This window comes from Tiliqua scincoides, chromosome 1, assembly GCF_035046505.1.
Source record: "Tiliqua scincoides isolate rTilSci1 chromosome 1, rTilSci1.hap2, whole genome shotgun sequence".
NCBI lineage: Eukaryota > Metazoa > Chordata > Lepidosauria > Squamata > Scincidae > Tiliqua > Tiliqua scincoides.
The window spans coordinates 134,048,550-134,073,206 of record NC_089821.1 but is presented as its reverse complement, the minus strand read 5'-3'; the positions used below and the strand labels follow the sequence as shown (position 1 = coordinate 134,073,206).

The 24,657-nt window shown below is 43.0% G+C and overlaps 2 protein-coding genes across 4 annotated transcripts; one reads left to right on the top strand and one right to left on the bottom strand.

The window, feature by feature from the left end:
- Positions 1 to 523: 523 nt before the first annotated feature.
- On the bottom strand, positions 524 to 9,117 carry ABHD13 (abhydrolase domain containing 13). Its single transcript, XM_066637594.1, has 2 exons — positions 9,030 to 9,117; positions 524 to 2,045 (listed from the first exon to the last, which is right to left on the bottom strand). The coding sequence occupies exon 2, from the start codon at positions 2,008 to 2,010 to the stop codon at positions 997 to 999; it is 1,014 nt and encodes a 337-aa protein (XP_066493691.1). The 5' UTR covers positions 2,011 to 2,045; positions 9,030 to 9,117; the 3' UTR covers positions 524 to 996.
- Positions 9,118 to 9,394: 277 nt separating this feature from the next.
- On the top strand, positions 9,395 to 16,563 carry LIG4 (DNA ligase 4). Of its 3 annotated transcripts, none has more exons than XM_066637582.1 (2): positions 9,395 to 9,412; positions 12,733 to 16,563. In XM_066637582.1, the coding sequence occupies exon 2, from the start codon at positions 12,748 to 12,750 to the stop codon at positions 15,487 to 15,489; it is 2,742 nt and encodes a 913-aa protein (XP_066493679.1). In that variant the 5' UTR covers positions 9,395 to 9,412; positions 12,733 to 12,747; the 3' UTR covers positions 15,490 to 16,563. The 3 variants fall into 3 exon arrangements, with proteins under 3 accessions (XP_066493679.1, XP_066493670.1, XP_066493661.1); XM_066637573.1 differs by lacking the exon at positions 9,395 to 9,412 and adding an exon at positions 9,425 to 9,515; XM_066637564.1 differs by lacking the exon at positions 9,395 to 9,412 and adding an exon at positions 9,425 to 9,530.
- Positions 16,564 to 24,657: the final 8,094 nt, after the last annotated feature.

The window sequence follows — 24,657 nt, the reverse complement described above, 5'->3', positions numbered from 1 at the left end:
AAAAATCTATCTGTACACAAGTCCCAATGTCCAAAAAGTGCTAATGCCCATTGATTATTCCCATCAAAGAAAGTGTTCTTAATAAATTTTGCATGGGAAATGCAGAGATAAATGTAACACAACTGACCGAAAAAGTTTCCTTTCTCCCATTTGACTCTAGTTTAATGAGATCCATGTTTCTGCAGTCTCAATGTTGAATAATATTTCAACTGGACTGTTAAGCAAGCTGTATTTGCTACATCAGGACTTCCAGTGGAATTTTTATAAGTGGTTCAACCCATAAGCTTTTAAAAGAAAAGCAGTAATTCCTCCAGTATAAGGAGAGCAAACCTAACAAACCAGAAACAAGAAATGTCTGTCTTTGTGACTGGAAGTCAATAAAATACTATAACAACTTGAAGTGCATTTTCCCCCTTTTGTCCTTAATGTGGCTATAAAAATTCAGTTATTCCATATTGAATGAAATGCATTTCCACTAGTGCTATTTACAGTCTTAAGCACATTACAAGATCTTAGTCATGCATAACGTAAGAGTTCAGGAATTTATTGTGCACATAAAAATCGAGCTGCAGAATAGATTTTGCTTATGGAACCAAAATGTAAGCTATACTGTACTTACAGTGCAATCCTATACATATTTACTCAGAAGTAAATCCCATTGTGTTACCTACTCCTAGGTGAGCATGCAGAAGATTGCACCTTTAATAACTTTGTTCATTTCTTAAAATCAGTGTAACAAAGCTGAACATGTTTATTAATATGTTTTGATCTAAGAAACAACTACTCTTATCAAAGGTACGCAGAAGTGTTAATTCATTTACAGTGCAGAGTGTAAAAACTATCTGGATCATAAGTTATTAGACCTCTCCATGTTTAATTTTCACTCTTTAGAGAAATACAGATACAATATATATTTTTAAAAATGGACATCCTTTGCAACTTCCCACAAGTCCAGGTACAGTACAGTCGTAGCAGAATGACAGGCTGGAATTAATGTTATATTATTGTTACATTAGATGACATCTTTGCCATTTCTTCAGGGGAGTGGCTCTTGATCACTTCTTTGATGAACTGTTCAAGTGCAGTGAAGTAGCCCTGGCACTGCCAAGTGTCATTATGAGTTCCATCGGGAAAGATTGCCAATCTTTTAGTCCGAGCAGGGGAAAGTTCATAAAGCTGCTTCATCATGACTGGAGGAATCAACTGGTCAGAAAGCCCAGAGATGAAAAGGGAAGGCATTCTGCACTGAGATATTTTTCTGTAGGACAAAAACTTGTTTTTATAGCACCACAAAGGAAGGTACCTCATTGGGAAGAAAGAAAACAGTGTACTGGCCATGTGTGGGATGCTCAGAAATGTGTTCTCCACCATGATAGCAGAAATCCTATGGGAGTTCTCAGATGCTAGATGAATAGCAACTGCTCCCCCCAAGGATCGGCCAAACAGAAAAATTTTAGTCTTATCAAGATCAGATCTAGTCATCACATAGTCTAGGACAGCTTCAGAATCTAAATAAATACCTTCTTCATTTGCTTCTCCTTCACTTTTTCCATAGCCTCTATAGTCAACCAGCAATATATTTACTTTCAAGTTTACCAGCATCAACAAAGCATTTGGTAGTCGGTGACCAATGTTTCCTGCATTCCCATGGAAGTAAATGATAGTAGGCGAATATGAGGAATTGTCCCCAGTGAATCTCAGAAGAATTAGATTGAGCAACACACCATCTTTGGTTTTGATGAAGATATTTTCATGTGGAATACCAGTAGGCATGGGAACATAAAGCCGTGATGAAGAAGGTTGCTCAGGGAAATAAAGCAGCACATCCTGGAATTTATATAGTATACCTGCTATAGATATAAATATCAACAGAAGCAGTATCATTCCTCCATACAAATGGAAGGTTACTATCAACGGTAACAGAGAAATACGGCAGAGACCCCAGGACCAAGACCCCAAGATGAGTAACCATTTTTCAATGAAAGTCCAAAGCATCCATGATTTTTCCATTATAGTAGTCAATTAGTCTTTAGTCCATATGACTCCTGAAAAAGAGAAAATAATAAGGTTGTCAAAAATTTCCAACATCTTTTTTTTACAAAAAGAGATAAGATATTTTATCATATAATTATATCTCAAAAAAGTACGAGTTACTCACATTGCCCAATCCTACGCACTTTTAAAAAACAAGTGCTATTAATATCAATTTAACCAAGCACAGAAACGCAGCCCTTTTATCGATAAATTCATGGCCACTTTACTTCAAATGGTATGCAAAATAATCACAGAGGTGGATCCAACCCAAACACCACAATTTCACAATGATTACGAAGCCTATACAAAACATACAGGATAACATCCAAAGTGTAGCTACGCATCCTAGAAGCCACGCTCACAGAAGCCCACTTCTCAACTCCCTCCTCAAGAAATTCAGTCACACTTTTTGGTAGAGATTTCAGTTCTAACAGGGACGTTTGTCTCTCACACTGGTACATTTTCCAAGTACTCCGGTAGAAAATGAAGAGTGCACTTGACTTACCTGGATAAAATCTAGTAGAAACCTCCTCACTATATTTTAGAAGGGCTGTCATTTCCAGCTTGTTTGGTTTCTAGTGAACAGTGTGTTCTAGCATTTAATTCATTTACAAAGCACAAACTAAAATAATCTTGGAAAGAAGTGTACAGTCATTCCCATTTCTTTAGCAGGGGTGTCCAAACCTTTGGCAAGAGGGCCACATTTCTCCAACACTGTGTTGGGGGCCAGGAAAAAAAGAATTAATTTACATGTTACAGCAACACTCAGCAGTTGCTAGCTAAGGGCGAAATCCTTGCTGTAGGAGGCAGTTATGCTTCATCTGTGTAGGTTACAGAATACTTCATGGATGCTTTATTCTCTCTTCCTCAGAATTAGAATAACAAGATGCAGTAAAGCGAGCTTTAGGCAATGACAGTAACAGTGCAATCCTAAGCTCCACTATGTTCAACACTTACATTCAGATAAGTCTGTATAGCAGTGGTTCTCAAACTGGGGCATTGCAACGCCCAGGCAGAGAACCCTGGCCTCTGCCCCCTTAAGGGGTGGGGGGAGGAAGCAATGCAATCACCAGGATCGCGTCACTTTGAAGGAGTGCAGGGGCTTGGCTGGACTAACCACAGCCTGTTGCAGCCTCCCAGGGGTGCGGGGAGCCCCAGCTCAGCCTCCACAGGGCTCCCCAACATGCGGTTAATGCAAAACTAACAAGCGCAACCCACTTCTGGTTTGTGATCGCAAAACTGGAAGTGGGTCGCAATCGTTATTTTCACAGTCTCTGTATGTTGGGGAGCCCTGCGGGGGCTGGCACAAGGCTCCCCACACTCCCAGGAGGCTGCAGCAGGCTGTGGTAATTCCAGACAAGCCCCTGTGCTCCAGAGACACGATCTTGGTCTTACAGGAGACTTACAGGACTTGAGAGACAGGACTGAGACTAAAGTACTTACAGCGGAGCTCGAACTTCCTGGGAGTTTAAGAACCACTGGTGTATAGTATTGCAACCCAAGTCTTAGTTGCTATTTTCTTCCACAGACTTGCTGGATGGAACAAAATACCATTCTCACCAGTCATAAAAATGAATCAAAAGTTGCCAATAAGGATTGCACACTTCTATCCGAAAAGAGACCTAGGTTGCTAATCACTCAGCATCTGGGAACTAGCAATTTTTTAGCACTCTTGTTTAAAAATTGATCCCAGAATAGCAATTAAATAATAGGCAAGCCCCAAACTGTTTCTCCCACAATTAAGAGGTGTGAGTAGAAACATCACCCAATTATCCCTATCCCTGAATTCACTACATCCCTCACCTCACCATGTGACTAGCACAATGTAGCATGTTCTGTAATTGCTGCTTTGTGAATAACTCACAAGACTGAAACATTTTTAATTTCTAGAAACTAGGTAATCGGGCATGTAGATTTAATTATAAGTGACTGATGCTATAGCTATTAACTTTTGGCTACAATTAGCAGTCACAAGAACAAAATGTGCCCAGAAGACTATCAGCTGCCAAACAAATGCCTACTTCTGCAGAAGTACATGAATTGGAAAATTAAGAAATAAAATCTCAACAAAAATGGAAACGGGGGGGGGGGGGGAGGACTGCATACGTGCAGGTTCATGTGGGAGAGGAGAAGTATGCAGAACCCAGTGTCATGGGCTTGCTGAGTAAGGGCAGCCACTACAGAATCTAACTAACATAGAAAAAGTTAAAATAGAAGGTGGTGGGGAAGGGGAATGACTGCAGAGAATGAGCAAATATTAACCAACTCACGTCACAAAAGATACACAGAGGGGAGACATCAAATTGCAGATAGTGAGTAGGTGGTGTGACAGACAAAACAATGTCCTGCCTGCTAATTGCCACCCACTCAGGAATGGAATGCACAGAGCTTGAGAGTGGCCAGTCTCATGAGGTGCCATCAAAGCTGAGGTGGGAGAAAGGAAAGAGCAGGAAAAAAGAAAAGTTATATGGAATTTTAGATCTGTTGGTGTTAAGAGGAATGAGAGAGTTTTAGGTCTGTTGAAACTATGTGGAAACTAGAGTTAGGGAGGCTCACCATTGTCAGAGACCTAGACTTGGACTGGTCTGATACTGTATTTAAGCACAGACTTAAAAGCCCAGGAACTGCTTTTTGGGAAGAAAACCAAACTATAGGGTTTACAAAACTGTTTTCTATAGAAAAGAAACAAAAAACTATTTTCCACATCCTGGAAAACAGTCTATTTGGCTATAGCACTATGAGGGACAGAGATCTTACCAGATCTGTACATACTCTCAACACAAAGAATGCCTGCACAGAGATCCACATCAGCGCAGCTTGCCAAACAGAGACTCCTTAACCCTTCAGGGCATATTTACAGATGGGTCTCAATACCTCTAAAGCTCTATGCTGTTTAGCCTGACACAAGAAAAATAATCTCCCTATTTACAGGATATTTTTAGTATGATGGTGTTACCCCCTCCAAATGTATATGCCAGTGCTACAGATTCCCAGCAAAAGAAGTTTTAAAAGCTCAATAAGGGAATTGGCAAGAGTTGGTAGTAGCACCAAGGGATTCAGATCTAACAAAGTTTTACTGAAACAATTATCAATGATGACTACAAGATAGATGGAGAAACAATTAACTTTTGCAAAACAAAAATATCTTGAACATCCATATAAACCAATTTTTACTTTACAATTGGCTCACGTGGTGGTAAATGGAGATTAAACTAAGACTTTAGAGCAGGGCTTTTCAAACTGGGGTGTTGTGATGCCCCAGTCTGTGAGCCCTGGCCACTTTCCTCTTAAAGGGAGGGGGTGGGAGGAAGGTAGCAACGCAATTGCCAGGATTGCATCGCTCAGGGGACTGCAGTGGGATGCACTCACCAGTCCCTGCAGCAGCCTTCCTAGGGTGCAGGGAACCCTGCGTGAGGGTCTGCAGGGCTCCCCAGGTCTTGAAAAGTGAAAGCGCAGCTATTGCGCTCCACTTCCGGTTTTGCGGAAGGTCTTTTCAAGACCTGGGGAGCCCTGCAGATGCTTGTGCAGGGCTCCCCGCACTCCAGGAAGACTACTGCAGGAACTGGTGAGTGCATCCCAGTCCCTGCAGCCCCAAGTGACACAATCCTGGCAATCGCATTGCTGTCTCCCCCCCGTCCCCACAAAAACTTACTGCAGTTCAAACACTCCCTGAGAGTTTGAAAACTGCTGCTTTAGAGATACAAAAAGGATCAAGACAAGTATGTCCAATGTCACCACTTTTATTTATGTTGCAAGACCAGTCAGAGTTGATGAACAAGACATGCTTCAAAGTTAAAAAGAAGGTTAAGTACTATTTGACAAGTAATAATTGTATGTTATTTCAAAATAACTATGTTAAAGTACAGAATGAAATCAAGAAAGGATGTTACAAGATGGGAAAGACTGAACTTGCCTTTCATGGGAAGAATCTCTGAAATTAAGATGAATGTCCTTCTGAAAATGTTTTTATTTCAGTCAATATCAGTTATATTATCCAATACCCCATTTAAACAATGGCAAAAAGATATTTCAAAATACATCTGGCAAGGTAAAAAAGAGAAATATAAGATTTTGCAGGATGAGGAGAATTAGGTGTACCAGACTTGAAAGTATACTATGCAGCATGTGCTTTTCTTTGGTTGAATTTATGGTTATTGTTACAAAATAAGAGACTGTTGGATTTGTAAGGGTTGAATATAAGGTTTGAATGGCATAGGTTCTTATGGTATGATAAACTAAAAGCAAACTTGATAAAACACAAAATCTGTTGATAAAAGAAAATCTTGATAAAAGAAAATCTGGAGATAACAAAGTTGGGGATGGTTAGTTAACAGGATTCAAAAGACTCATTGGCACCACATAAACAAGATAATGTTCAATGGAGACAAATGTAAAATCCTACACATAGGTACAAAAAACACACACAGATGCAAAAGTACAGGATGAATGTAACCTGGCAGGCATACACATGAAAACGATTTAGGGCCACCAGAATGGTCCCGATCAGATGAAGCTCATTTGTTGAGATGAGCTCAACAAATGCTCCAGAAGCCCCTCCCTCCCGTTCTTGAAAAGGATAAGAGTAGAGGCTTGAGCAGCTGGAAATGCTAAACTCCCAATAGAGTGTCATTTTAAAAAACGGGTTCCAGTGCGAAAAAGTTTGGGAATCAGCACTACTCAGATTTCAACTGCAATACTGAGTCTAGTTTAGGGCATCACATTTTAAGAAAAAAAAAAATTGGGTTGGATCAGAGGTGATAACAAAGAGCTTGACAAAAAATATTTTTCCTGTAATGATTCACTTTGACTTTCCAAATTGTGTATATTTCACACACATTGCAAAAAGGCACTCTGAGTAACAGTGTAAAGGTAACTATTTTTAGGTCATTTTCCAAAAGGCCACCATTTAAAAAATTGCTTCTAACGATTTTATGTATGACTGAGTGCCTGTTGAAGTCAAGAGATTTTTAGTCCTTACTTTTCAAAGTCACAAACAGCTCTTTGTACAATAAGAGTACACTTAGCAATAATTATATGCCAGTGTATTCTAAGAAAGTTAAAATCTCATTTAAAGGCAGAAATTGGATACAGTTAGTTTCTGCTAAACTAACTTGTGATGATGCTTTTAACTGCATAAAAGTGACACATTAGAAACAAGAGCTGGCTTTTTTGTAGTCTTCATGTTGATGCTGTCTAGCCATCACATACTGTCAAGCAGGGTCCAGCACCTACTAGTCAAGTATTACCTTAGAAGACTATGCATAGGCCACTAAGGACCCAATCCTATCCAACTTTCCAATGCCAGTTCAGCCGCAATGCAGCCCTGAGGAAAGAACAAATGTTCCCTTACCTGGAGAAGACCTCCATGACACAGACCATACTGCAGGATGTAGTGCTCAGCCCACTGGCAGGGCTGCACTGCAAAACTGAATAGGATTTGACCCTAAGCTGGCAACTGCTGAGTGGTGTTGTAGCAGGTAGTTATAGTTCCTCTGTGTAGGTGACAGAATACTTCATGGATGCTTTATTTTCTCTTCCTCAGAATTAGGTTGAAGTGTGGCAGGAGCATGTTTCCTGTCACCAGCATTTGGGGAGGGGGGGGTTAACAGTAGAACATTTAATACAGAAGTCTTGGGGTTATAGTAGAAGACACACTGAAAATGTTAGCTCAGTATGCCATGGTAGTGAAAACACAAACTCAATCTCATAAAAGGAACTGCATCAAGATGTTACATAAATAAGGTGCGACTGAATTTGAAGTACCATGTACAGTTCTGGTTGTCCCATAAAAGGAAACTGCACAGTGGGAAGTGTTAAGAAGAGGAACCAAAATGAAGTTGGCACACCTTCCCCACAAGCACTTGATGCTTTTTAATGGAGAAAAGCTGACAGGAGAGAGGAAGGAAGAAGGACATCGCAGGAATCTGAGTTCACAGTAAGGAGAGATGAAAATTCTTCCCACCGAGGTGACCTTGGGCCAGTCACTATCTCTCAGCCTCACCTGCCTCACAGGATTGTTGTGAGGACAAAAGGAGGGAAGGAACCACGTACCTCTCCCCGAGTTCTTGGAGACAGTGCAGTTTAGAAATGTGAAAGACACATACAAATAAACCAGCACCTCCCTTACGTTTGCAGTGTAATTTCTTCCAGTAAAAACAATTTTTAAAAAAATATCTAGAATAATCTTTTCCTCATTCCTGTTATTACCAAGCCCAGGTCCTACCAATACTAACCTGAGAGGAAGCCCCATGGAAAGAAACAGGATCTGCTTCCAACGCAGCAAATGAGACTGTAACCTGCATTCAAAGCACTCTGGACTGGAATTAAATAGGGTCTTACAGCCCAAACCTCCCCACACTTTCCCGGGAGGAAGCCCCATTGACTCTAATGGGACTTACTTCTGAGTAGACATGCATAGGGTTGGGCTCACAGGCTGCAATCCCACCCACACTTTCCTGAGAGGAAGCCCCATTGACCACTACGGGACTTATTTCAGAGTAGACATGCCTAGGATTGGGCTGCCACTTGGCTAGGATTAGCCAGCAAAACATCTCTGCGCCAGTACTCAAGTCCTGCCAGTTTCCCTTCCATGCAGCACACCTCGCTGCGCCTTAAGACGCGTCCAACACGCAGCCAGAAAACGTCAGGTGGCAGCAGGGCCCCGGAAGCCGTGGAGTGGCTCATGCTGGGGACGGAGTGGCCTTCCGCCAGGCGGGAGGTTACCGCAGCGCGCCGGGATCAGACTTCCAGGCGAGAGGCGGTGCGCTCCCTCTAGCTCCGGGCCCCTGCTGGGTACCGGCTACCCTCGAGATAACGAGGGCTGCCCGGAGGCCTCCAGCCGGTCGCTTGGCTCTCCCTGCACGAAAACGGCGCCTCAGAAGTGCCCGAGCAGGGAGGGGGGGCGGCAGAGCAGCCCGGAAGCCCGGCCGCCTCCTCCGCCTGCCCTGACACGAACCTGGCGGGGCGAGGGCTCCCTCCCGCCCTGCGCAGCCTACCTGGGCCTCCGGCGCTCCGCTTCGGTTGGTGGAGTCCCCGCACACCGGCCGCATCGCTCCCCGCCGAGCCGCCTCGCCTCCCCTCGCCGGCAGCGCGCCCGCCCGCCCGCCCGCCCGCCCTCTCAGGCCGCGGGCCCCCTTCCGTTGCCAGCCGCCGCTTCCGAGCGCCCGCACAGGGATCAGCCGCTCACCAGCTGCAAGAAAGCACTTCCGGAGCGCAGCAGGAAGGAAAGACCCAGGAGGCGACCGGCTCCTGTGACGTCAACGCACCTCCGGCACCGCGGGGCCAATCGGAAGGCCCTTCGCAGGCCGGCCCTCGTGGTGGGCGGGACTTCCGCGACGCTCAAGCGGTCACGTGAGCTGAGAGGTAGGTCACGTGAGAGGTAGGAGCGCCTCTGGGGGGAGGCGGGTTTGTCTCTATGGCAGCGCCTGAGCTGTTCTGAGAGGGGTGAGCCGCGCCTTGGCTGCCCCAAGCACTGCGCACGGGTGAGCGGGGAGCAGGTGCGTGTTAGAGCGCGGGTGGGGGGAGGGGCGGCGGGTGCTGGTGCTGCTCTTAGCTGGCAGCCAGCCAGCCAGCCAGCTAGGCAGGCAGGCAGGCAGGCAGCCAGCCTCTCTCGAGGCAGAGCGGCTCAGCTTTATACCAGACCCGTCGATAGGGGGTGCGTGCTGGGGGAGTGGTGGTGGGGAGGAAGCCCCCTGGTAGGCAGACCCTTGGGGGCCGACCCAGCCTCTGCACTGGGCCTCCTGGCAGCCAAGCCCTGTACCTGGCACAGTCGTGCAAGCGCTTCGCGGCCTGGGCCCCCTGAAGTAGCCTGTCTCCCTTTATGAGACCTCAGGCAGTTCCCTGGTAAGGGAGTGGAGGGCACAGCTGAAACTCCAGGGCCCCAGTCCTCACCCACTTCCCAGCACTGGTGTAGCACCGCCAGTGGGGCACGTGCTGCATCCTGCAGGTGGGGGCACTCAGAGGCCTCTTCAAAGTAGGGGACTGTCTGTTCCCTTCCCTCGGAGCTGCAGTGCCCTGATGGTGCTGGAAAGTGGGTGAGGATTGGGCCCTGGGATGAGTTTTGTGGGGATCTGTCTCTGTGCCGCTTGATCATGCAGGATCTTCATTGTCAGTGTGGGTTGCTGTTACAACTTCCTGCCCCACAGTTCAGTTGCAATTGTTTTAAAGTTGCTGTTCTAAATGTAGCTTGAGAACAGAAGAGGCTTGCGGATCTGGCCAAGTGTCCATGTATCACAGTGGCCCACCAAATGTCTCTGGGAGCACGCAAACCAGATACCTATATCCTCCCTTGCATCTGGTGTTCAGAGATAGGTTGCTTATTGTTAACATGACTAGTAACCTGTGATGGGCTTTCCCTCTGTAAATCTGTCCCATTCCCTTTTAAAGGACAGCAAGCCCTAATGCCATCCTGTGGCAAGGAGTACCATATATTAATCACACACTGGGTGAAGAAATATTTCCTTTTGTCTGTTCTGACTCATCTGCCTGAATTTTTGTGAATGACCCTGCGTCTGGTATTGGACAAGAGCAAAAAGAACTTCTCTCTATCCATCCTATGCATAGTTTTATATGCCTCAGTCATGCCCCCTTGCAGTACCTTATTTCTATACCATTGTTTCTTACCCAGTGGTATGGGTCTCACCAGTGATACGTGAGGTGGTGTCAGGCCTTGGGACCCCTTGACACCTGCTGCCTGGCAAGAGACCATGAACATGACATAATAAACAGCTCCAAAGCATGCTTTTCTGCACTCTAAAAAACCCTCCCATACACCCTGAGCCTCTTTCTGGTGTTTGTCACATTGCATCTGGCCTCCCAACCCAGAAGTAACTGGCAATGATGTCATCGCCAGTTACTTCCCATGGTACTTCAAATATGTGGACCATGTGAAGTGGTACAGTGGAGGACAAACTTCAAGAAACACTGTTTTAGACCAGGGGTGCCCAAAACCCGGCCCGGGGGCCACCTGCGGCCCTCGGAGGCTCCCAATCAGGCCCTCGGGGAGCCCCCAGTCTCCAATGAGCCTCTGGCCCTCTGGAGACTTTCTGGAGCCTGCACTGGCCCAATGCAACTGTTCTCAGCATGAGGACAACTGTTCAACTTCTCATCTGAGCTGTGGGACGAGGGCTCCCTCCACTACTTGCTGTTTCATGTCTGTGATGCAGCAGTGGTAGTGAAGGAAAGGCTGGCCTTGCTTTGTGCAAGGCCTTTTATCAGCCTTGAGCTATTCCAAGATCTTCATTCTCTCTATAAGTTTAAGTTCCCTCTCTAATATATTCATTTATGTAAATTTATTCAAATTTTAAATTGTAAATTAATTCTTTCTTTCCTGGCCCCTGACACAGTGTCAGAGAGATGATGTGGCCCTCCTGCCAAAATGTTTGGACACCCCTGTTTTAGACCAAAGAGCATTGTTCCCTCTACGCACCTCCCAGCCAAGCTCCGCACAGTTCAGAGCTCAGCAACCTGGAAGTTCAGTGATACATGATTATGTCATCACCAAATTTCCAGAGGTGGTACTGTGACGAGTCATGATGCCACGCAGCTGCACAGGTCCCTGAGAGGGAATGTTGCCAAAGGGCCCAAATGCTGTAGCCTTTTCTTGTAAGGTAGGTGCCCCAACCCATGCATCGTTTTGGTCACTCCTTTTCCAGTTCCACTGTATACTTTTTGAGATGTGGCAACCAGAACTGGACGAAGTATTCCAGATGTGACCTTCCCATCAATTTGTTCAATAATACTGGCAGTTTTATTCTCAATTCCTATTTTTATTATTCTAAGGATGGAATTGGCCATCCTCGCAGCAACAACACACACACCAAGTCAACACTTTCATCAAGCTATCCACCAGCACTTCAACTGATCGTTAAACTGGTAAAATTTGCAGGCTGGCTTGAAGTGAAAAGAACAAACAATACCAAAATTAATTCCCTGAATTAATTAATTCCCATATCTATCTAGAAAATCCCTACATGTGTTTTCCAAAGAATCCCAACCCCTGTACTTACTGAAGAGCACATAGTTGTGCTTTCTGCAAACCAGCAGCTAGTTCCAGTGGCAGCCCTGACAGAACACACCCAGTCACCCCTGTGCTTGAACTTAAGAAACCTATGGTGTTGATGTTATCAGATGATATGATTAGATGACTGGCATATATCTGGCTGCTGCATTCCACCCTTGTACTTAGGTTTGGCTGCCCAGTTGGTAGGCACATACCAATCTGACAAGCTTTGGATTCCCCAGACAGAGAGAAACACATGACTGATTTGGAATGGGGTTTTAAAATGTTTTAAAACAAAAGAAGCTGCTGAAGGAGGGTGTCTCAGCAGCTTGGTTGCTGAACCAACACAGAAGTGCACTGCCTCTGGGAGTCTCAGACAACCCTCCAGAGGAGAGGGGAGCAGAGCTTCCCTAGCTTTCGGAAGGTTGGATGTGTGCCCCTGATGACCACGTGGCCACACATAGTCATTGGTTATGCAGTCCCAGCGTAAGCCAGAATGTTACAATGTAGTGCACACCTGTAGTCCACAGCACAGCTAGGTCCAAATAGTAGCTACTACTGTGACAGGCTAATAAAAATGGCATTTTAATTCATTTCCATTGTGAAGGCATTTGACTAGTCTGAGAAAAATGTCCAGAAGTAGGGTGGGTTTTACTGTTTTGCAAGTAAAGATTGGTGTGCATTTTTCACCTTTGCAGTGAAAGAGAATCAAGATGTCCTCCATTCCTGCTTCACATTCTCCTTCCCAGCTAACTGTGGCATCCCAAGTTCCTTTTGCAGATCTCTGCTCAACAATGGAACGAATACAGAAATGCAAATCCCGTCCAGAGAAAACAAAATATTTCAAAGATTTTTTAGATTCTTGGAGAAAATTTCATGATGCCCTTCATAAAAAGGAGAAGGATGTGACAGATTCTTTTTATCCTGCAATGAGGCTTATTCTTCCACAGTTGGAAAGGCAGAGGATGGCTTATGGAATTAAGGAAACCATGCTTGCCAAGCTCTTTATTGAACTGCTTAATTTACCCAAAGATGGAAAAGATGCTTTAAAACTTCTAAATTATCGAGCACCTACTGGTTCACGGGGAGATGCTGGAGACTTTGCTTCAATTGCCTATTTTGTGTTGAAACCAAGATGCATCAAACAAGGTCAGCTAACCATACAACAAGTCAATGATCTTTTAGATTCTATTTCTAGTAATAATGCTGCCAAAAGAAAGGATCTGGTTAAGAAGAGTCTTCTTCAGTTAATAACACAGAGCTCAGCACTTGAACAGAAATGGTTGATCAGGATGATCATAAAGGACTTGAAACTTGGTGTCAGCCAGCAAACTTTATTTTCCATTTTCCATCCTGATGCTACAGAATTGTATAATGTTACAACTGACTTGGAGAAGGTTTGCAGACAGTTGCACAATCCCTCTGTATCCCTTAGTGATGTTTCTATTACATTGTTTTCTGCCTTTAAACCAATGCTTGCTGCTATTGCTGATGTACAACAGATTGAAAAACAAATGAACCACCAGAGTTTCTACATAGAAACCAAATTAGATGGTGAGCGAATGCAGATGCACAAAGATGGTGATGTTTACAAGTATTTTTCTCGAAATGGGTATGATTACACTCAGCAGTTTGGTGCTTCTCCTCTGGAAGGTTCATTGACTCCATTCATTCATAATGTTTTTACCAACAATATTCAGAACTGCATACTGGATGGTGAAATGATGGCATTCAATCCCACCACGCAGACTTTCATGCAGAAAGGAAGCAAATTTGATATCAAGAGAATGGTCGATGATTCTGAATTGCAGACTTGCTTCTGTGTGTTTGATATTCTAATGATTAATGACCGAAAGTTGGGTGATGAGAAATTGAACAAAAGATATGAAATACTGAATAAGACATTTACACCAATAGTTGGACGAATGCAGGTTGTTCTTAAAAGGCAAGCTAACACCCGGAAGGAAGTAGTAGATGCTCTAAATGAAGCCATAGATAATAGAGAAGAAGGAATTGTGGTAAAAGATCCCATGTCAACTTATAAACCAGACAAACGTGGGGAAGGATGGCTAAAAATCAAACCAGAGTATGTCAATGGGCTAATGGATGAGCTAGACCTTTTGATTGTTGGGGGTTACTGGGGAAAAGGTCTTCGTGGTGGCATGATGTCACATTTCCTATGTGCCGTTGCTGAGACTCCACCATGTGGTGAAAAACCATCTGTGTTCCATTCAATTTGTCGTGTTGGCTCTGGTTATACAATGAAAGAGCTGTATGATCTTGGCTTGAAATTAGCCAACTACTGGAAACCATATCGTAAAAGGGATCCTCCTTGTAATATCTTGTGTGGGACTGAAAAGCCGGAAGTCTACATTGAACCGTGTAATTCAGTCATTGTTCAGATTAAAGCAGCTGAAATTGTCAGTAGTGATATGTATAGAACTGATTGTACATTGCGCTTCCCTCGCATTGAGAAGATAAGAGATGATAAAGAATGGCATGAATGTATGACTCTTGACCTTCTCGAACAACTCAGAGGTAAAGCTTCTGGGAAGTTAGCAACTAAGCATCTTGACATAGATCATGGTGGGCCACAAGAAAAGAAGCGTAAAATTGTGCCAAAGGTTAAAAAAAGAATTGGTGTAATGGATAATTTTAAAGCCCCTGATCTTTCTAATATAAACAGAGTTTCCAGTGTATTGGAAGATATTGAGTTTTGTGTTATGACTGGGACAGAAAACTATTCAAAATATGAGCTAGAGAGTAAAATAGCAGAATATGGTGGCACTGTTGTGCAAAACCCAGGTATAGACACTTATTGTGTGGTTGCAGGATCTGAGAATGTCAGAGTGAAAAATATTATTTCTTCCAATAAGTATGATATTGTGAGAGTGGAGTGGCTTCTACAGTGCTTTCAAACCCAACAGTTTGTGCCCTGGCAGCCTGCTTTCATGATTCATATGTCTCCGGAAACAAAACAACACTTCGCCTGTGAGTATGATTGCTATGGTGATAGTTACACAGTTGATACTGACAGGGCCCAGTTAAAGGAGGTGTTCTCAAGAATGACTAACTTTAAGGAAGAGATCCCTCAGGGTGTCATTGCTGACATAGAAGCACGTTACTCATGGGAGAGCTCTCCACTCTGTATGTTCAGGCAGCACACCATTTATCTGGCCTCCTCTGCCAGTGCGAATGATTCCGATACAAAGATTAGTCAAATAAGACTGTCAACTAGAGCTTTGATACTTCGCTTTCATGGAGCAAAAGTAGTCTCACAGCTTAAGGAAGGTGTGTCCCATGTAATAATTGGAGCAGGTGATCATGATCAGCTGAAGGAGATAAAGACAACCAGAAGAATGTTTCAAAGGAAGTTTAAAATTTTGTCTGAGCAGTGGGCAAAAGATTCCATAAAGGCAGGAAAGTTACAAAATGAAAACGATTACTTAATATAAATTCAGTTTTATTTGGTAAGATGGAGGAACATTGATTTGCTTCACATCTATTTTAGGAAATTCTATGAGAACCTTTTAAATTATTTCATGTCTACCTGAAATTTGTACATTAAAAAAATAAGTGCAGTAGTAAAATGGAAAGCTTTCAAATACTGTGCTTAAAGATGGGGTGGGGTTGTTTTTAGTTTTCTCTGTTTTAACTTTATAAAAGATCCAGCTGTTCTGCTTAAATATTTGTTAAAAATATTCTTGGACTGCTTAGAACCTAGTCCACAAATGAGTTAAGCATACAGTATGTGAACCTGGAGCAATTTAATCCAGCTAAATCCCTTTGGGACTACTTGGGCTTCAGTTCAAGTACTGTGATTTAACCAGTTAACAGGACGTTGGTTCAAAATATTAACCTGTAGTGTTTTCTTATGAGACAACTTTTAAATTAATAATGGATAACAAATATAAAATAGTTGCCCACTATAATGAAATTTTATTTGAATTATAAACTCTGTCATCAAATGAAGTGGCTTGTCAGGCATACTTTAAAAAATACTCAGGACTGCTATCTCTTTAATAACTTAGGCAAATACCAGTTTTTATTAATGTTTATAAATCCAAAATGGAACCATTAAAAAATAGAGTTCATTTTTTATATATGGTGTCATAATTATATAGGCATGTTTAATTAGATACAGGAAAACAGGGCAGTTCTTTCTAGAATTTCTAACCTGTGATTATTTTGTACTTCTGAGATAATGTACTGATCTCTTTTGTGGCCTTATTTCAGTGGCTAACTTGGTACAACTGCAGGATATTTCAAAGCTTCAACTTGTAATCTTAAAGGCACTGATAAAGTCATAGAGACTCTTCCGACAAGGAAAGTTTAGGTGTTCTAACCTGAATTTGAGTTTTAACAAAAGAGGATCAGGACATTCATCTTTGAGACTATGGAGGTCTTGAAAGAAATGGTTTTAATTCTGTTTCCACGTATAATGTACCAGATTGTATTTCCAGATTGATTTGTAATTTAATAGGTATTCTGTACAGAGTTAAACAAATAAAACATTTTTTAAACATTAATTCTGTTTGAACTTAGGAGTGGAATTTATTATTCACATTTTTATACTATCCTTCCTCCAAGGTGCTCAGGGTATGTACATAGCTCCTCTCTTCCTTTTGTCCTGTGAGGTAGGTGAGGCTGAGAGATGATCATTTGAGAGAAGAATACTTTTTGGAATGTGTTCTGAAACATTTGCAATTCTGTTGGTTTTTTAGATATTCATTTTTCTAGTAGGTGACAATGTTATATAGTGCTCTTAGTAGGGGAAGATATGTATTGGTAGGCCATGTACCACAAAAACTTCCTAGTGTACATTGTTTATCAAATTATATTCCATCAGCAGGATGGTTGTGGGAGGATGATCCCATTTGACTCTTGCAACAACCCCATTCATTGAGAGAAATGGGTGAGAGAAAGTGTTGAACCCGTGGCCATCTAATGAGCTTCAGGGCTGAGCAGAAGCCCCAAACTCTCTGGCCTGAGTCCAGCAATTCTCTCATTTACAGGCACAGTCAGTCTCACAAGTGCTTTTGTACGTGTGGGTATGTGCCATGCACAGACTGCACACAAACATTTATGTACAGGAGAAGCAATGGAACTGGATCAGTGATCTCTTCCTAGGCCAATCAATAGTTTAAAGATGTGGTAACTAAGGTTACAGAATTTCATCTACAGTGGGCACTCCTCATCCAGGAGTTTGAAACCCAGGATTTGATTTACCATTTATTCTAAATCTTCTGGTCATGTCTGGGAGGTCATCTGAGGCAGGCAGAAGTTGGGCGTGGCCTCCACCACTCAGAATATGTCCTAGAGGCACACTTGCAACTGGAAGTGCATCACAGAAGCCTCTGGTACATATTCTGAGGTACCGCTGTTCTTTGAATCCAGTCTTGGGCAGGGCAACCGGTTCCCTCTGGAAATCTGGGTGCAGAGCTTTCTGGTGCAATGTGCTGTGAAAGCAGCTGCTCAGTGTGACTCTCTGCCAAACCTGGGTGTGAAGAACAGAGGGTGCAATGAGGAACAGTAAGTCTTCATTTTGCAGGTGGGAGCACCATGGGCTGCAGTTTGGAGACCACTGCTCTAGGCCATTCCATTGTCTTGTTCAAAAGTTGTGGAAGAAACAATATGTTGTATTACAGCTACAATCCCTGTGCAAATTTGCCAGAGAGTAAATCATATTGAATAGCATGCATAAGATTTCACTTTAAGATACTCGACGGATCTGGGAAATTACTGCAGATACTTGCCTATAAGTTGATCTCCCAGGGCAGGTTTTTGAGACAAAAATCATGAAATTTTCTATGACCCTCGGATAAGTTGGGGGTTAAGGGGGTGTCTGACTATTGTCTGATTTTACCTGAGGCCTTAACAGTAATTGTTACCTAAGAACTGTACAGTCTCTAATTTATTTAAAAAAAATAGTAAAAGATCATAAGATACATTTTTGTTCAACTTTTTAAATTCTGAACTTCACAACCTTTCTGTAAACACTATTACTATTAAACAACATACCAGTAGAACAGTGGTTCCCAACCTGGGGTACATGTACCCCACAGCGGCACTCGACTGGATTTGAAAAAGAATTGAGTAGTGGCAGAAAAAGACAAGGTAGTGCTGCAGAATGCCTTGCAGAACCAGCAAGACAGGAAGGGAGGTAGCTAGTTGGCTGTGAAAGCCCCACCAATAGCTAATTTTTGGTCATCAATTCATGTATGAATCAGTGATTGAAAATCAGTACAGTAAAAAAGCTGAAACATAATATGAAAAGTGACCAATCACCAAGGACACTTCTGGTGCAAAACAGTGCAAAGTCTTAGTCTTCAGTTCTTCAAACAGATAAAAAGAGAAAATACTGTGATGAATACATGAAGTATGAGTTTTCATAGAGAAGAGTTGAGGGCTTATATTATTCATATTAATTACAAACATTTAGCTAATACAAGGGGTACAATTTATAGAAACAGACCGCCAAGTAGTATGCAAGTGAAAAAAGGTTGGGAACCACTGCAGTACAACCATTGAACAGATCCTTTAAGGTGCCTAGTGTGTTAAGCCCAGAGGCTCAACATATAACATACAACTTATAACACATAACTGGGAGTGTGCAATTCAATTCACAACAAACAGACAAGCAACAAGGAATGACTTGAGCAAGTGCAGCTGCACATAGTTGCAACCTTATTTACTAAGTAGTAGACCATTGCTTTCCATGGGTGTTATTCTTAAGTAATGCTGCATTGAATTGTAGTACTTAGTTTCAAAGTACTCTGTACTTTGTTTCAAATGGAAACAAGGATGATTTCCTGGTGTTTAAACAGACCTCTGCCTAGCGTTTGCAGAATGGAATGAGGCTGCAGCAGATTCTGCTAAAGAGAAGAAGGCTTGCTTGATTTGAATGGAAGTCTCAGGCACAGTGAAAAGATTAACTTTGGCTGGAGCTTGCCAGGGGTTGCCTCGGAGATTAACAGCCCTCTAATTATCTCTGCATTGCTTCTCTGTTGCTGCTTGGAACCTAACTTCTCTGAAGTTGGTTGAAAAGTCCTGACCTCTGAGCGACCTCGGAGATAAGGCCAGGTGATAATCTAAGCTTGATTTATTGGCAGAAATGTATCACCCTATAAGCAAGTATCTATTGTACATTTATCTGGGATACTTTTAATTGATTTTAAAAAAAATTTATATAGTACTTTTGTTTGAAATGATTGTAAACCACTCTTAAGAGTTGAGGATGAAATGAGCTGGAGCAATAGGGCCTTTTATTTTCCTTGTCAGCAATCAGTTTCATTACCCATCAACAGGTCCCAAGCACAATATGGGAGAGACTGAGCTAGAGCTTTAAATTAAGTATACTAATGCTGCCATTGTATACACACTTATCTGACAGTAAGACCCATTCAGTTCAGTGCAGCTTACTTTTGTATAAAAAAGCATAAGATTGTATTGTAAATGTCTAAGTGGCAGGAGAAGCAGACACTTAAATAAGGAAGTATTCAGTTTATTTTTTTCTATAGCTGTAATGATACGTGGCCTTAATAAGGACATTGTTATGGGAGATATGATTAGTGCCTACAGAAAGCATAGTATTAGAATCAATTTTGACTGTGGGCTGGTGTTACGGTTTTACTTTTATAACATCTACCAGAAGATGGCACTGCAGTAAAGCAGTTCATATGTCTTTTTTTACTGAACTGGCTTGTGAAGGTTGAACTGCTATAATGTATATTGTTTATGTGTGAATGTCTTCTGACAATATACATTGTTCATCACAGCATCTCCCATTGCCCATGTATACACAATAAAAAGATTAAGAACTAATCATTATTCTGAAGTCGCTTCTTGATGAAGACAGTAATTATTTAGTATAAAGCCCCAGATGATACAAAACAGACATTCCCCCCACCATTTTGCCAGTTCCTCTTTGTCATTAAAAACTGGGCTGCATCTTGAAATAGTTGTTCATGCAGAAATATTTATCATACCGATAGTTCACACTTCAGCTTAATAGTTCACTGAAAACAGATGTCTGTTTGTCCTGCTCATTGTGAATAATCCAGTCCTCCATTTTGTGCTGCAACATACAAGGAAGATTACACTGTGTACACAGTGCCTACAAAGTTCTTTTAATCTTTTGGAATTGGATGGGAGCAGGGGAGGGAAACAGAAGTTAGTACAAATCAGAGTTGCAGAAATCCCCCAAAACTGTCACCTTCAAGTGACTGATGGCAGTCACTGTAAAATCTCTCCACTGTGACAACAAATGCAGCAAAATATTTTTTTTCTCTAACCCTTCTTCATCTCTAAAACTTTGCAAAAGCATTTTTTTCTCTTCCAAAAGTTACCCCTCAGTCAGTGGCGGACATGGGGTGGGACAAATGGGGTAGATATCCCAGGCACGGGGCCAGGCAGCCTGGAGAGGGGTGCTGCTGCGATCCCCATTCTTGGTTCTTTTAAAAAAAAATTTGTCGCATCAGCTTCTTCATGGCCTTTTTTTAAGAGCTGCAGTTTGTTTGGGGGGGCAATTTGGCTTTCCCCCACTCTGTTAGCCCATTGACCATCACCCTAGCCCACTGACCTCATGTGTGGCTGTTCCTGGCTGCTCTCAACCACCTCAACCTGAGAATCAAGCTCTGTGGGTTTTTTTTTTCTTTTGAATTGTTTTGCTAAGCTCTAGGTTTTTGTTTTTTTTAATTGTCTAGCCAGCTTAGCCAATAGTAATCTAAAAAGCTCCCCCCCCCCCCCCACTTTTTCCTTTTGGAATTGTTCAGGGCACTTCATTGCCTGATCATCAGCAAATGAGCTGACCTCCTTCAGTAGCCCTCCCCCCGTCAGCCATTCATGCTCTGACCCCATGCTGCTGGCAGTTTCTTACTTCCTGGTCAACACAGTTCAGCTTTTTTTGGCATGAGGGTCTGGACTGTAAAAGGGAAAAAAAGCATCCTAAGACTGTAAGTACCACTGTGTTCAATTATAATTGATGTGCTTATGTAGTTTTTACCAAAAATAAAAAATAATTCTTTCTTGGGTAGTGAGTAAAGGCAAGGTGTTGCAGCCAGCAGCTGCTAGCCAGTAATAGAGGCCAGTAAACATTTGTAATTTGGTGGGAGGGGGAGAATTGTGTGTCTATTATATTGTTATTGTGTACTGCTATTAATAATTTAATATTATATGCACTAGAAAAATCATTACATGAACTTAATGAGTACTGCTGTTGATGCTTTGTTCTAATGCTCTAATTCACCTTACTGTTGTTTAAAGAACAAGTCCGTAGAAGCCCAATCACGCAGTTTTGCAAATAATAAATTTAATTAAATGGGGGGCAGCACCAAAATTTTAGGTTGTTGTGGGTGACAGATGGTCTAGGTACGCCACTCCCATTTGTTCATTAAACAGTTTCCACATTAATTTAAGAGAAGCTTACACCATGAACATGTTGTTTGAAAGTTTTAATATGTGCTTCTGTTCTCAGATGTAAAAGGCATTATTACATGTTACATTATAGTACAAAATGCAGCAAATATTTCTTTCTGTGATGCATACAGTATATACAGAAATGTTTATATTACATGTATGCAAAATAGAATGCATCTTACCACTTTGCAGCAGGGTTAGGGACTCGACACGGATGCAAGTCGTGAAAATGCCTGTTTTTGCTGACTCTGACTTGTGAGTCGTGCATGTAGATGACTTGTAAAAACACTTGAGTGAGGGGCCCCCTGACTCAGCACTACATCCCCACGCGTAAAGATTCAAGTCTGCCAATGTCTGCACTTGCTTACTGTTTTCACGTGAAAAACCTCTTGGAGCCTTCATTCAGACTGGGTGAGCAGCAGGGCAGTTCCAGCAGTGAGGCAGGGAAGGGTTAATGTTTCCTTTTGCAGGCAAATGGGAGGGGGGAGGCAGGAGTGGGCTTTTTGCCTGTCTCTGATAGGAAGGAACGGATGATCATTGGACACAGGATGGGAGGTTTGGTATTTTCTTTGGCTGAGGGAGGACAGAAGGAGGAGCCAAGGGTGTTCTTGCCTTATGATTGACTGGAGAAGCCCAGGGAGGGTGAGGGAGGTGGGAGAAAGCTCCTTTCCCCTTCTCTGACAGGAAGGAAGGCATGGATGATCATTGGACGCAGGATGGGAGGTTTGGTATTTTCTTCGGCTGAGAGAGGGCAGGAGGAGCAAAGGGATTCTTGCCTTATGATGGGCTGGAGAAACCCAGGGAGGGAGAGGAGGCAAGGAAGGGGGAAGGAGTTCATAGCAATTATGCTTTCCACTGCACGGCTGGTGGGAAGGGGAAGCCCCACTGAATGACCGACTAGGGTGGGACTACTTCTGAGTAGAGTTGCAATGGATTGGGTTGTCCTGGAAAGCCTTGCAGCTGCTGCACATGACCCTCCTCCCTCTTGCCACTCCTTTCCTCTCTGTCTTGCAGTCCCGCCCACCCCTCGCATGCTTTTTACAGATAGGATGGGACAGCAGAGGAGTATCAAGGGGAGTATCAAAGGAGAACTCTGATGCACCCACCCACCCACCTCAGCAGCAGCCTCTTTTTTTTTTTTCCACAGCTGGGTTTTAAAAGAGGATGACTTTACTAGAGTCCTTCAGAGTTGCAAAAGGGTGACTTGGAGACTCAGAAAGTGCCCCCATTATGACTCGTTTTCAAGTCATGTTGCAGGGGGGTGATGACTCTAGACTTGACTCAAGTCAAGCCATGCTGGACCTTTCCATCCTTGCTTTGCAGTAATTATAGTACATACATTACTTAATAAGAAAGGGGGAGTTGATTTGGGGGACTATCTTCCTAATACAATATAAGACCATGATCTTTCCCAGTGATGGTACTACACTTTTACAGACAAGAACTTAACACAGCCCTCTTCTTGCATCTTGTGCTCTTGCACATGCACAAGGTGGCCCTGGCTATAGGAACCTGTGTACACCCTCCATATTTCCATGCACCACCACTCTTTGCTTAGTTTGTCAACATTAGCTCTGGAGCTCATGCTCCTTTATTGAACAGAGGCAGGAAGCCTAGGTGGGGATACAGGAGATGTGTACAGAGTACCTGCTCCCTCCCAGTGGCTTGCTGTGCTTACGATATAGAAATACATGCAAGACAAAAGAAAACTGGGCTTTGTTGCGGCCTTAGAGCAGGGGCCTCCAAACCCCGGCCCGGGGGCCAGATGCAGCCCGTGGCCAGCCTCTTGTCCCCTGAAAGCTTCTGGTCCACTCAACTGAACACGACCAGAGCTGTGCTCTGCTTGTGTCTGGAGGGTGTTCTGAGGTCCAGAGAGGTTGAATGAATGAGCCCATTCATTCATTTATTCACTCATCTATGTTCCATCTCTAATTTATTTATTTAAACATTTTTTCTGACCCTCAACACCACACCAGATATTTGATGTGGCCCTCTGGCCAAAAGGTTTGGAGACCCCTGCCTTAGAGGATCCCTTTGAACCGAAGCAGTACACATGCATAGGAGACATTTGTGACATAAATATAAACAATAGTAATATGTACAAATGCTGCAAACCTACCACATAAGCAGGGCAGGAAACATCTGAAAGTGTTTGAGGATTCTTTTGAGATCTTACAAGATAGCAGTACAGTACTTCATAAGTTCTAATCTTCAAATGGTCAAGTCCTGGAGTCAGTAACTTTTTTTACAAATATATAGCTGACTCTTTGTTGTCTCCCATATCAGTACAGTGAATTTTCCAACCCATTTTTCTACTATGTCATCTTTAATCTGGCACTGAGCACTGAAATGTGTTTGTTTCATTGTTACCTGTGGAAGACTGCAGAAATAAACACTGCAGGAATAATAAATGAGAGAAAACAAATGTCAATGTTACTGTACTGTTAGCATACAGTGAAGCAACCAGGCCAAGAACTGGAATAGCTCAACAATCTGTGCTACTACCCCATTTGATTAGCCACAAAACTGCAGATTACTGAACAGTGAAGTATAGTTTTCTTAGGCCTGAGACTGACCCTGCTCACTCTGGCTTCCCATAGGACCCCCCCCCCCCAATGTAAGAAAGGCTATAAGAACTTCCAGAACGTGGCCACCCGTGTGGTTGCTGGGGCTCATCGGTTCGACTCAGTCGGGCCACTGCTTCAGCGGCTACACCGGCTGCCAGTTCATTTCCGGGCTGAATTCAAAGTGCTAGTTTTGACATTTAAAGCCCTACACGGCTAGGATCCAGGGTATTTGAGGGACCACCTCCTTCCATACAATCCAACCCGTCCTCTCAGGTCATCAGAGGGGGCCCGTCTGAATGTGCCGTCACCAGTGGAGGTGAAGGGGATGGCGGCAAGAAAGAGGGCCTTCTCGGTGGTGGCTCCCTGTTTGTGGAACTCCCTTCCCCTAGAGCTGAGAACAGCTCCTTCTCTAAAGTCCTTTCAGTGGGGGCTTAAGACCTTTTTATTTACACAAACCTTTTAATGCTGACACAAGGGGCCTTTTCTTCTTTTTTGGGGGGGGGGAACCAATTGTTTTGTTCGTGTTTATTGTTTTTAAATGTTTGATTTTATACTTTTTTTCATGGTTTTCATATTTTATTTGTTAGCCGCCTTGAGTGCTCCTTTCTGGAGTGGAAAGGTGGGATATAAATTCTATTA

Excerpts from the sequence above, each read along its gene's own strand:
- ABHD13 (XM_066637594.1), bottom strand. The coding sequence starts at position 2,010 with ATGGAAAAATCATGGATGCTTTGGACTTTCATTGAAAAATGGTTACTC.
- LIG4 (XM_066637582.1), top strand. The coding sequence starts at position 12,748 with ATGTCCTCCATTCCTGCTTCACATTCTCCTTCCCAGCTAACTGTGGCA.